The sequence below is a fragment of the Hyperoodon ampullatus genome, assembly GCF_949752795.1.
Source record: "Hyperoodon ampullatus genome assembly, chromosome: 8".
Taxonomy (NCBI): domain Eukaryota; kingdom Metazoa; phylum Chordata; class Mammalia; order Artiodactyla; family Ziphiidae; genus Hyperoodon; species Hyperoodon ampullatus.
Genome location: NC_136921.1, coordinates 31,927,014 through 31,939,986, shown reverse-complemented (window position 1 = coordinate 31,939,986; position 12,973 = coordinate 31,927,014). Strand labels below are relative to the sequence as shown.

General features: G+C 35.0%; 1 protein-coding gene across 4 annotated transcripts in view; it reads left to right on the top strand.

The window, feature by feature from the left end:
* The window catches only part of PARD3B (par-3 family cell polarity regulator beta), a gene marked incomplete at its 3' end in the record, with an annotated part of 1,052,967 nt that overhangs the window by 533,176 nt on the left and 506,818 nt on the right, over positions 1 to 12,973 (top strand). For all 4 annotated transcript variants that reach the window (XM_079710158.1, XM_079710159.1, XM_079710156.1 and 1 more), the window contains exon 6: positions 10,015 to 10,101. In XM_079710158.1, coding sequence (XP_079566284.1) covers positions 10,015 to 10,101 — 87 coding nt within the window. The remainder of the gene's footprint in view (positions 1 to 10,014; positions 10,102 to 12,973) is intronic.

The window sequence follows — 12,973 nt, the reverse complement described above, 5'->3', positions numbered from 1 at the left end:
GAAAACTACCCTAACATGGGGAAGGAAATAGTCAAGTCCAGGAAGCACAGAGAGTTCCATACAGGATAAATCCAAGGAGAAACATGCCAAGACACATATTAATCAAACTATCAAAAATTAAATACAAAGAAAAAATATTAAAAGCAGCAAGGGAAAAGCAACAAATAACACACAAGGGAATCCCCATAACGTTAACAGCTGATCTTTCAGCAAAAACTCTGCAAGCCAGAAGGGTGTGGCAGGACATATTTAGAAGTGATGAAAGGGAAAAACCTACAACCAAGGCTACTCTACCCAGCAAGAATCTCATTCAGATTCGTCAGAGAAATTAATACCTTTACAGACAAGGAAAAGTTAAGAGAATTCTGCACCACCAAACCAGCTTTACAGCAAATGCTAAAGGAACTTCTCTAGGCAGGAAACACAAGAGAAGGAAAGGACCTACCAAATCAAGCCCAAAACAATTAAGAAAATGGTAATAGGAACATACATATCTACAATTACCTTAAATATAAATGGATTAAATGCTCCAACCAAAACACATAGACTGGCTGAATGGTTACAAAAAACAAGACCCGTATATATGCTGTCTACAAGAGACCCACTTCAGACCTAGGGACACATACAGACTGAAAGTGAAGGGATGGAAAAGGGTATTCCATGCAAATGGAAATCAAAAGAAAGCTGGAGTAGCAATTCTCATATCAGACAAAATAGACTTTAAAGACCATTACAGGAGACAAAGAAGGACCCTGAATAATGATCAAGGGATCAATCCAAGAAGAATATATAACCATTGTAAATATTTTTGCACCCAGCATAGGAGCACCTCAATACATAAGGCAAATGCTAACAGCCATACAAGGGGAAATTGACAGTAACACAATAATAATAGGGCACTTTAACACCCCACTTTCACCAATGGACAGATCATCCAAAATGAAAATAAATAAGGAAACAAAAGCTTTAAATGACACATTAGACAAGATGGACTTAACTGATATTTATAGGACATCCATCCAAAAACAACAGAATACACTTTCTTCTCAAGTGCTGGTAAAGTATTCTCCAGGATAGATCATATCTTGGGTCACAAATCAAGCCTTGGTAAATTTTAGAAAATTGAAATGGTATCAAGTATCTTCTCTGACAACAATGCTATGAGACTAGATATCAATTACAGGGAAAAAACTGTAAAAAATACAAACACATGGAGGCTAAACAATACACTACTAAATAAAGAAGAGATCACTGAAGAAATCAAAGAGGAAATCAAAAAATACCTAGGAACAAATGACAGTGAAAACACGATGACCCAAAACCTATGGGATACAGCAAAAATATTCCAAGAGGGAAGTTTATAGCAATACAATCCTATCTCAAGAAACAAGAAACATCTCAAATAAACAACCTAACCTTACACCTAAAGCAATTAGAAAAAGAAGAACAAATAAACCCCCAAAGTTAGCAGAAGGAAAGAAATCATAAAGATCAGATCAGAAATAAATGATGAAGGAAACAATAGCAAAGATCAATAAAACTAAAAGCTGGTTCTTTCAGAAAATAAACAAAATCGATAAACCATTAGCCAGACTCATCAAGAAAAAAGGGAGAAGACAAATCAATAGAATTAGAAATGAAAAAGAAGTAACAACTGACACTGCAGAAATACAAAGGATTATGAGAGATTACTACAAGCAACTCTATGCCAATAAAATGGACAACCTGGAAGAAATGGACAAATTCTTAGAAAAGCACAACCTTCCAAGACTGAACCAGGAAGAAATAGAAAATATGAATAGACCAATCACAAGCACTGAAATTGAAACTGTGATTAAAAATCTTCCAACAAACAAAATCTCAGGACCATATGGCTTCACAGGCGAATTCTATCAAACATTTAGAGAAGAGCTAGCACCTATCCTTCTCAAACTCTTCCAAGATGTAGCAGAGGGAAGAACACTCCCAAACTCATTCTGCAAGGCCACCATCTCCCCGATTCCAAAACCAGACAAAGATGTCACAAAAGAAGAAAACTACAGGCGAATATCACTGATGAACATAGATGCAAAAATCCTCAACATAATACTAGCAAACAGAATCCAACAGCCCTTTAAAAGGATCATACACCATGATCAAGTGGGGTTTATCCCAGGAATGCAAGGATTCTTCAATATATGCAAATCAATCAATGTGATACACCATATTAAGAAATTGCAGGAGAAAAACCATATGATCATCTCAATAGATGCAGAAAAAGCTTTCCAAAAAGTTCAACACCCATTTATGATAAAAACTCCAGAAAGTGGGCATAGAGGGGACCTAGCTCAACATAATAAAGGCCGTATATGACAAACACACAGCCAGCATCATTCTCAATGGTGAAAAACTGAAGCCATTTCTTCTAAGATCAGGACCAAGACAAGCAATGTTGCCCACTCTCACCACCATCATTGAACATAGTTTTCGAAGTTTTAGCCACAGCAATCAGAGAAGAAAAAGAAATAAAAGGAATCCAAATTGGAAAAGAAGAAATAAAGCTGTCACTGTTTGCAGATGACATGGTACTATACATAGAGAATCCTAAAGATGCTACCAGAAAACTACTAGAGCTAATCAGTGAATTTGGTAAAGTAGCAGGATAAAAAATTAATGCACAGAAAACTCTTCCTTTCCTATACACTAACGATGAAAAATTTGAAAGAGAAATTAAGGAAACACTCCCATTTACCATTGTAACAAAAAGAATAAAATATCTAGGAATAGCCTACCTAAGGAGACAAAAGACCTGTATGCAGAAGACTGTAAGACACTGATGAAAGAAATTAAAGATGATACAAACAGCTGGAGAGGTATACCATGTTCTTGGATTGGAAGAGTCAACATTGTGAAAATGACTATACTACCCAGAGCAATCTACAGATTCAGTGCATCCATATCAAACTACCAATGTCATTTTCCACAGAACTAGAACAAAAATTTTCACACTTTGTATGGAAACACAGAAGACCCCAAATAGCCAGAGCAATCTTGAGGCAATTACAAAGCTGCAGTAATCAAGACAGTATGGTACTGGCACAAAAACAGAAATAAAGATCAATGGAACAGGTGAGAAAGCCCAGAAATAAATCCATGCACATATGATCACCTTATCTTTGATATGAGAGGCAAAAATATACAATGGAGAAAAGACAGCCACTTCAATAAGTGGTGCTGGGAAAAGTGGACAGCTACATGTAAAAGAATGGAATTAGAACACTGTCTAACACCATACACAAAAGTAAACTCAAAATGGATTAAAGACCTAAATGTAAGGCCAGACACTATAAAACTCTTAGAGGAAAACATAGAACACTCTATGACATAAATCACAAGATCCTTTTTGACCCACCTCCTAGGGAAATGGAAATAAAAACAAAAATAAACAAATGGGACCTAATGAAATTTAAAAGCTTTTGCACAGCAAAGGAAACCATGAACAAGATGAAAAGGCAACCCTCAGAATGGGAGAAAATATTTGCAAATGAAGCAACTGACAAAGGATTAATCTCCAAAATATACAAGCAGCTCATGCAGCTCAATATCAAAAAAAGAAACAACCCAATCCAAAAATGGGCAGAAGACCTGAATAGACATTTCTCCAAAGAAGATATACAGATTGTCAAGAAACACATGAAAGGATGCTCAACATTGCCAATCATTAGAGAAATGCAAATCAAAACTACAATGAGGTCTCACCTCACACTGGTCAGAATGACCATCATCAAAACATCTACAAACAATAAATTCTGGAGAGGGTGTGGAGAAAAGGGAACCCTCTTGCACTGTTGGTGGGAATGTCAATTGATACAGCCACTATGGAGAACAGTATGGAGGTTCCTTAAAAAACTAAAAATAGAACTACCATATGACCCAGCAATCCCACTACTGGGCATATACCCTGAGAAAACCATAATTCAAAAAGGATCATGTACCACAGTGTTCATTGCAGCTCTATTTACAATAGCCAGGACATGGAAGCCACCTAAGTGTCCATCAACAGATGAATGGATAAAGAAGATGTGGTACATATATACAATGGAATATTACTCAGCCATAAAAAGAAACGAAACTGAGTTATTTCTAATGAGGTGGATGGACCTAGAGTCTGTCGTACAGAGTGAAGTAAGTCAGAAAGAGAAAATAAATACTGTGTGCTAACACATATATGGAATCTAAAAAAAAAGATTCTGATGAACCTAGGGGCAGGACCCAGACGTAGAGAATGGACTTAAGGACACAGGGAGGGAGAAGGGTAAGCTGGGACGAAGTGAGAGAGTCATGGACATATATACACTACCAAATGTAAAATAGGTAGCTAGTGGGAAGCAGCCACACAGCAGAGGAAGATCAGTTCGGTGCTTTGTGAGCACCTAGATGGGTGGGATAGGGAGGGTGGGATGAAGACGCAAGAGGGAGGGGATATGGAGATATATGTATACAGATAGCTGATTCACTTCAGTATACAGCAGAAACTAACACAACATTGTAAAGCAATTATACTCCGATAAAGATGTTAATAGAAAAAGATTGCACTTTAAGCTTCTCTGTAATTAGCAAGCAGTGTATGCAAAAAACCTTCCCTTCATTCCTAATTTCTGGCTCATTCCTGACCTCACTTATTCCAGATATGCCTCTTTTCCCAAGATGAAAACTGTCATCACATTTTATCCTATCTTCTCCTTGGCCTCTCATTTTGCAAATTATTGACAGAGTCCATTTCATAATACCTTGAATCTTTCTCCATGTTTTCATGCTTTATTCCTATAATCATTGCTCAATCCGTAATACCTCTCAGCTACATTGTTGCAGTAATTTACTAATTCCTACCTCAGGTACCAATTTCTCCCTTGTCTTTCCCTTTTCCAGTAGATCCCACATCTCTGCCAAGTAAAATATTTCTAAACCACTGCATTGATCTTCCAAAACCTATAGTGATTCCATCTTCTAAAAAATTAAACGTGCTTTATTTCATTGTGGAATTTGACATATCACACTGAGGTTTGATCTCAAGCTGATAGGTCAGCCTTATCTCCTCATTATCTTACCTCTGTTCTCCTCCCTTCCTCCCCCCTCCTCCCCTCTCCTCCTTCTCTCTTTAGTATCACAGACAATCCATGTGTCCACAAACCATCCTGATTCAGTGTCTCAGTGCAAACTGTTTCCTCTCCTGTGCATGATCTCTCCACACCCTCACCAGCTTTTCTGGTTGAAGATTCATTTACCTTTCTCAGTTCCATCTAAAATTCTACTTCCCTTGAGAAGATTTTCCTGATTCCAGCTTTCCTTCCTGATCCTGTTCCCTTTTCTCTGAACCTCATCAGAAAGCACCTCTGCTTTGAAACTTACTTGTCAAAATGGTTGAAAACTACTGCTCTGAGAAGCAGTAAATTCCAATTTGTGTCCTGAATTTACCTTATATAAATGGTGTGATGTTGGACAGATTATTTAATCTCTCTAAGCACCGGTTTACTTATCTGTAATGGAAGTGATATGTTTACTTTGTACATTTCATGTGAGTACATGTTATAATACCCAGAAGATGATTAACATGCTGCTTCCCCCCAGATAGCATACATTCATTGAGAACATACTGCAAGTACTACTACTATTCTATTACTTTGTATTATTTTTTGTTACCTGTCCTAATCTGCCTGCTGATTATGAACTCCTCAAGCATTAGACTTTGTTTTTTCCTTGCAGAGCTTCTTCATTGGAACTACTTGATTAATTGCATTAAGTGAATCCCACCACCTTTGACATCAAATTCTTTGTTAGATTTTTACTCAGTATATTCGTATCAACAAGACATTTCCTAAGTCGTTAAAAGAGTAAATGCTAAGCGTTCCCATCACAAGAAAAAAGTTTTTTTCTATTTCTTTAATTTTGTATTTATATGAGATGATGGATGTTCAGTAAACTTACTGAGATAATCATTTCATTATTTATGTAAGTCAAATCATGCTGTGTACCTTAGACGTATACAGTGCTGTTGATTATATCTCAGTAAAACTGGGGGGAGAAACCCAAGACATTTCACTGTCAAGTAGCCTTCGGCGTCATCAGCAAGCTCTTCTTGGAGGTCTCTCTCTGTGATCCATCTCTCACATTGCTGTATATGACAGTCCTGGATATCAGTCCCCAAAGAACACCTGCCAGTAACTTCTCTCCACTCATTATTACCCACTGTGTTCTCTGTCAGCAGTCTAATTATGAAGCAAATCCTACAGTATTTACGGATTAAGAAAAAAAACTCTTACTGAGGAAATCAAGTTGAGGAAAATTTGGAAAGTTTGAAATAGGTTATTGCCTTTTAACCCATAAGCTTCTTTGTTCCTTCAGAAAGTTCTAATAATATTACTAATAGCTGATATTGAGTCCTTTGTATATGCCAGAGACTGTGTGTTTGATGTATTTATATACTATTCTCTATATTTTTCTTTAAAACCAGCAACTCTATTAGGAGTTTATCTTAATTCCCTCATTGTCCAAATGAGGAAATGTACTTGCGGTCTTAGGTTAAATGATCTACTCAGGCACCTGGCTCAGAGCCACCACTAGGATACACTTCTCTCTAATTTCATAAGTTAATCATGATTTCCTCCTGAAACAAAGTATCTCCCCTTCCCTGCCCTCAGACCTGTCTCTTCCGTACCCTAAACTAGTGGCCAATCACTGGGTTGACTAATCTTAAAGATGCCGTGCATTTGCCTTGTGTGGAGCAATTAGACCTACAACCATCTGTCTGCAGCCCCTTCTCTCCCTCAAGCTTCACGTCTTTCTGCTGGAAGGAACCAGATGAAGCATTTTTCATCTAGCTCTTGCCATAGCCGTTCACAACAGGCTCATTTTAAACCACTGATTCTGTACTTTCACCCATAGTTTTGTACTAAAATCTTAGGTAGGTAGCAGCTGGTTCTAGTGATTATTTGAATCAATTTTGTCAGTTGGAGCTTAGAACATGTAGCTTGCTTAATACTACTGGACCTGCTTGGTGACTATCTGCTTTTGTTTTAGTATGTCTTAGAAAGTTGAATTAGCTCTTTTGAGCTTAGTGAAATCTTCCGACTTTTCTTTTTGTAACTGAAATACTTTTCCTTTGCCCCGCAATTCATTTTTTATCTGTTTTTCACAAATAGCTGCCAATCCCTTTCTCTTTCCACTGCTAGAATAGCCTTCTCACCTCATTCTCTACATTTTCCATTCTCAGTCTGCCTCCAAAACATAAATGTGCATACCCTGCTCACCGGTCCTTGAACTCTACTGTGCTGTTTGCCTAAACAAATAACATTAATAGCATATTTTCACATCTTAGTGAAATCTCATTTTATGAGATGTGTATTCAAGTAATTGTGTGTAGCCCTCCTTGCTATGTTTATCTTCCATGAGAGTATATATATACAGGGATTTCCACAGAACTCCATCAAGTATATAAAACACTGAGTGGTGTTTTCCCCTTTTAAAATAAATTTTAAAAGATGGACTGGTCTATGAGTTTCCTTTTTCAAATGCTTTTCTTTCCATCTTGAAACAAATAATGGATAACAATTTATAAAGATCTTGGTAAAACATAGTCTGTGTAAAACTTATAATGCTTGTCTATAGATATAATAGATCTAATTCTCTAAGTATCTGCATTTAACACTCAACAAAATTGAAAGTCTTTTATGCTGCTTTTTCTGGGATAGTAATATTTTTGCGATAGGTTGTCAAATATCATTCTAGCCAAAAAATGTGACTATCATGTATAAAGATAGCATAAAAGTTTATTCTGAAATATTGAAAAAGGGAACCTTATAAAGTTGAAATAAACCTTAATACTGCATCCTCCAACAAAGTTTTAGTGTTTTGAAATAAGATTGATTACTTTAACAAATTTTGTGATTTACTTTTAAGTAAATGTAAAAATACAAGTTTGATGATTACTAAAGAGTAGGTGTCAGTATGATACATATAGAATTTTTATGTTTTATAGGAGAGGTTTTGAGTGGGATAAAGAAATACTTGCAAACGAGAAAAAAGAATCCATAAAGCCATTCTAAAAATTTTTAAGCTGAAATCTTGTTGTCTAGACTAAACACTTATATTCCAAAAGCACCTGTATAATGCATATGAATGCTATCTATCAGCATGTGGATATTTAATACATTTATTAGGAAAGATTTGTGTTATGCTCTAAGTGTAAAACTATAAAATTATGTTATAAAGGTAGAGATAATAAAGTTTCAGTGGTTAAACAAAATTTTCGTCTCTGTTTTTAGAAGTCTTTACAATAATATCATAACCCTAGAATGTGTATGCTTTGGGTTTAGTCTTCCTCAAATACCTACGAATGTACTATAAATCTGTTATATAAAAGTTATTTCTTCACAGTCCATTGAAAGCTACACAACTTTCTCTTCCTACCAAATAGTTTATATTCAGGACTTATAATGCATACCTATATTTAGGATTTCATATGCGTATATTCATATAGTGCCTATGCTTACACAGAAAGTATAGAGAAGAATCTACTTTATCCCTTGATATTAGCACTCTAAGATTTATTTTATTTCTAACTTTTATTCCAGGCTTCTTATATAACCTGCTTGACTGAACAAAGTTTAAATATATCAGCAGTATCTGAGCAAAACTCATTTGAAATTTACTATCAGTTTTGAAATTCCATCCCTTTCCATAAATGTTGGAAACTAACATGCTCTTTTTTGCAGTTCTTAATGATAATAGCTTTGCAATGAAAACACATTAAAAATAAGCCTAATCCACTGATGAGAATATATTTAATATATTTATTTTAGATTGCTGATAATTTAGGGAGTACTTCATGCAGAGTGAATTCATTAGGCATTTTGCTTTCTTAATGCTGTTTTCAACTTTCCAGCAAGGAGCCAAAATTTTCCCATTTTCAATTTGGAGCAGAAATGTATTTGTAGCAGCTGTAGCTCTTAATTTGACATCTAGTTTCAGGTCATTTTCATGTAAATAGGAAACAGTAGAGACCTGCCTACAATTTCCATAATGGGGATGTTTGCTTCAACTTTATCATTTTTCCTCTGACAATTTTATTTTCTCTCTCTGGGATTAAAGGAGCCAATAATTGTTCATGGTTATTATTTTTCATCTTTATAAAAACTTGTTAGTTCCACTTTCCGTTACTCCAAAGCTCCCAGTGCCTTGTATATTTCAGTCATACACACTATCCATTAATGTTTCTAGCTCATCCTTTCCTTAATCTGGAGTAGGTTAGACAGGTCAGGCTTTCCATTTCTTTCTGTAATACATTTTCTCCAGGCTTTTCAACTTCTTTTTCTACGTCTTAAAAAAAAAAAAAAACACTAAGAGGTGAAAATTTGGAATTGTTCCATCGAATACAACTGAGGCCTTATTGAAAGGCAAGTTTTAGTTTTGATTTATAATGCTTCGAACATGCCCATATGTATTACCAACTTTGGCTTCACAGTTGTTTAAAATGTAATTATGTGCTTTTTCTAATAAAAATTTGTTTTATTTCATTTTTCCTCTGTTCTGGAGGAAAAATCCTCCTTTATGTTTTAACCATAGATATGCTTAATTCAATGTATTTTATCATCTATTCAGTAATTTTCAAGTGTGTTTCAATGGGGAGAAATTTCATTTTTGTGTACATCCTTTTAAATATGTTGATTTATGCAGATTAAGTTAAATAGGAAGTTATTTTTGTACGTAGTCATTTCCATTTTTTCCTCTTCTAGGAAAAATATAAGAAATCAGATAGCCTTTTAAACATTTTATTTCCTGGATCTTCTGAACATACCAGCAAATCATGTACTCTTTTGATTTCATCTCTGCTGTTGAATTTACAGTAGTTTTTATAATCCTAAGGTTTTTTGTTTTTCTTTTTAATATGCCACATCTGATTTTTTTGGTTTTTGTTTTTTTAGCAGGAACTCATTTGTCTTCTTCTTCTTCTTTTTTTTTTTTTTTTTTCTGTCCCAGTAATATGACAAGAACAGTGGAGATTTCTGGGGAAGGAGGCCCTTTGGGAATACATGTAGTACCTTTCTTTTCATCTCTGAGTGGAAGGTAAGATGTTTTCCTTATATCAGAAGCTCATACTAATGCAAAACTTGACTTGAGCTCATTTTCCCAAACATTTTTTAGAAGGGGATTAAGTGTATGTCTCTGTTATTTAGATAGACACCTCAAGATATACTTCTGTTGGCCACTTATGTGTTAGAAACAAAATAACATCACTTCTAGGATACGATGGAAAAGAAATCATGGCTTCGGCATTTACAATTAATTAAGAAGTACTTTATTAAAGTATTCTTATCAGTGACACATAGACAGAAATCGTGGAAAGACTTTAACATATTGTTAGAGAAATATAGCAACTGAATTTTTTAATGTTCAAAAATACACTTAAATGAAATATAGTAATTCCAAATGGATATTTCTTTTCTTTTTTTTTTTTTTGCTTTATAACAAATTTAATCAGTTATACATATACATATGTTCCCATATCCCCTCCCTTTTGCATCTCCCTCCCACCCTCCCTATCCCACCCCTCCAGGCGGTCACAAAGCACCGAGCTGATCTCCCTGTGCTATGCGGCTGCTTCCCACTAGCTATCTACCTTACGTTTGGTAGTGTATATATGTCCATGCCGCTCTCTCACTTTGTCACAGCTTACCCTTCCCCCTCCCCATATCCTCAAGTCCATTCTCTAGTAGGTCTGTGTCTTTATTCCTGTCTTACCCCTATATTCTTCATGACATTTTTTTTTTAATTCCATATATATGTGTCAGCATACAGTATTTGTCTTTCTCTTTCTGACTTACTTCACTCTGTATGACAGACTCTAGGTCCAAATGGATATTTCTTGATATGCCTCAGGTTTACAGAACTTAGGATAATAAATATTCTAATATTATAAGTAGTTATATCAGAAGTTAAATATGTTTTGATTTTAGCTATAGTAGCAAAATGCCATTATTCTATTTATTTTGTTCTAAAATAAAATATAACCAATTAAAAATAATTTATCGCATCCTTTTGAAATTTTAAAGACATTATATTTCTAAATCCATGCTGGTAAATGGTAATTTAGATTGCATCACCATCTCCTGAAATTTGTGTCTACTTAACTGGCTGTAAAACTTGTTTTACTGATGGGAATTAAAGTGTGTGTCTGAGAGTTAATATTAGTTCTAACAAATTAGTTATAGCAACCTTACAAAACTAGTATTAGATATTACGTTATTATAATACTTTTCAATAGGATGACTACCTTTTGCACTAGACTGACACTGACAAAGGCTGTCAGAAACTTAAAGAAAATGAATTTCTCACCCATATGATATGATTTTAATTAATTTGCTAAATTTATTTTCTTAAATTAAATATATCATTGAAAAGGCAAAATACCTGATTTTAGCTTAGGTGATCAAAGACCAGAAAAGTCGGTTGATTTTTCTCAAGGTCATACAAAATCCAGATATCTTGACTTGACCTCACTCCATTGCTCTTTCTAGAACAAAACTTTTCCCAAAGCTTATATAGTATTTATTTACTGGTTCTGAATATTTATTCAATTTGGTTTGCCATACAGCGGGAAGAACAGATTTAGTCATGATATTTTGGTTGGCATCATTTTCAGTAGGTAGCCATCTGCTACCTGTAATTGCTAAGTCATCACCTTCTTTAGCAAATAACATCTGATGCCAAGCTCTTGCTGGAATGAATGTCCCCTAAAAAAAAATGAACTGAAAAGCTAGTGGCTCTTATTGTCTCATTTCCTGTATGTGTTAATAAGCATGTTTATAAATGTTATGGGTTATGGCACAGGGCAAGCTGAGGTTGTTTTTGATAGACAGGGAGAGTATTTACCCAGTTGTCACGAGGAATTCTAATGGCTTTTGTCAGAGGTGTACTGGTAGAGCTTTGTGAAATACCAGTGTGGCTAAATTACTAGGCCCTTTAGCTTAATGAAGCTGGAATAGACCACAAGATCATCCCAATTTTCAAAACATGAAGAAATATACAACATGACAGTCACCCTACATCATTTTCAATTGTTCAGAAAACAAGTTGACCCTATAGACCAAAAATCACCTTCTCTCACTTCAAATGAGGAAAACACACTAGAATGCATTGATTTACCCCCTGATCCTTCCTAGTTCTGATTTCTAGCATAAGCTTTATAGAATCGGAAAAAGTATTGGACTCGGATCTGGAACAATTGGACTTGAATCTCTCTGTTCTCTTTTGTATAACCTTGCGTGAGTCCCCTAAATTTGCCTCTTGTGAATACCTACTTCACATCAAGGTTGTGGGGATTAAACCACATTAAAAATGTGAATGCTCCTTGTGAAACACACAACATACAAATGTGTAAATTATTAGGATTAATACTATTTTGGCTAAAACAGAAAAACCTTGTTCAGAAATGAACTTTTATAAGTTCATGGTCAACTGTTCAGTAAATTGGTGAAATAATTTTCTGTGTTTGTGTGTGTGTGTGTGTGTGTGTGTGTATTTTTTGCTATCCACTGGTATTATAGAAAGGAAATTTAATTAAAAAACATAAAAAATAATATGGAAGTGGAGACATGAGCCAATAAAAGTTAAGAAGTAATGAGTACAGGCTGAAACAGCACACTTAACTCAACCCATGTGTCTAGAAGCAATTGCATACAGAGTGTGTCAGACAAGTGTCTGACTTCATCATGCCATATGGTTGCCCTGTGTGAGCACAGGGGATGGGGGGAGTTAAGGTCATAGTGGTAGACTTAGTTCTTCATTTCCTTCCATGTATTGGTTTGTGTCATTATTTTAAATTAGAATTTACATTTAATTATTTACTAAGACTACTGTAATTTGCTCTGCCTTCAATTTCTTTTACAAAAATAGAGCCACACCTGTTGTAGAATTAAGTCCCTAATCAAAGTTAGAA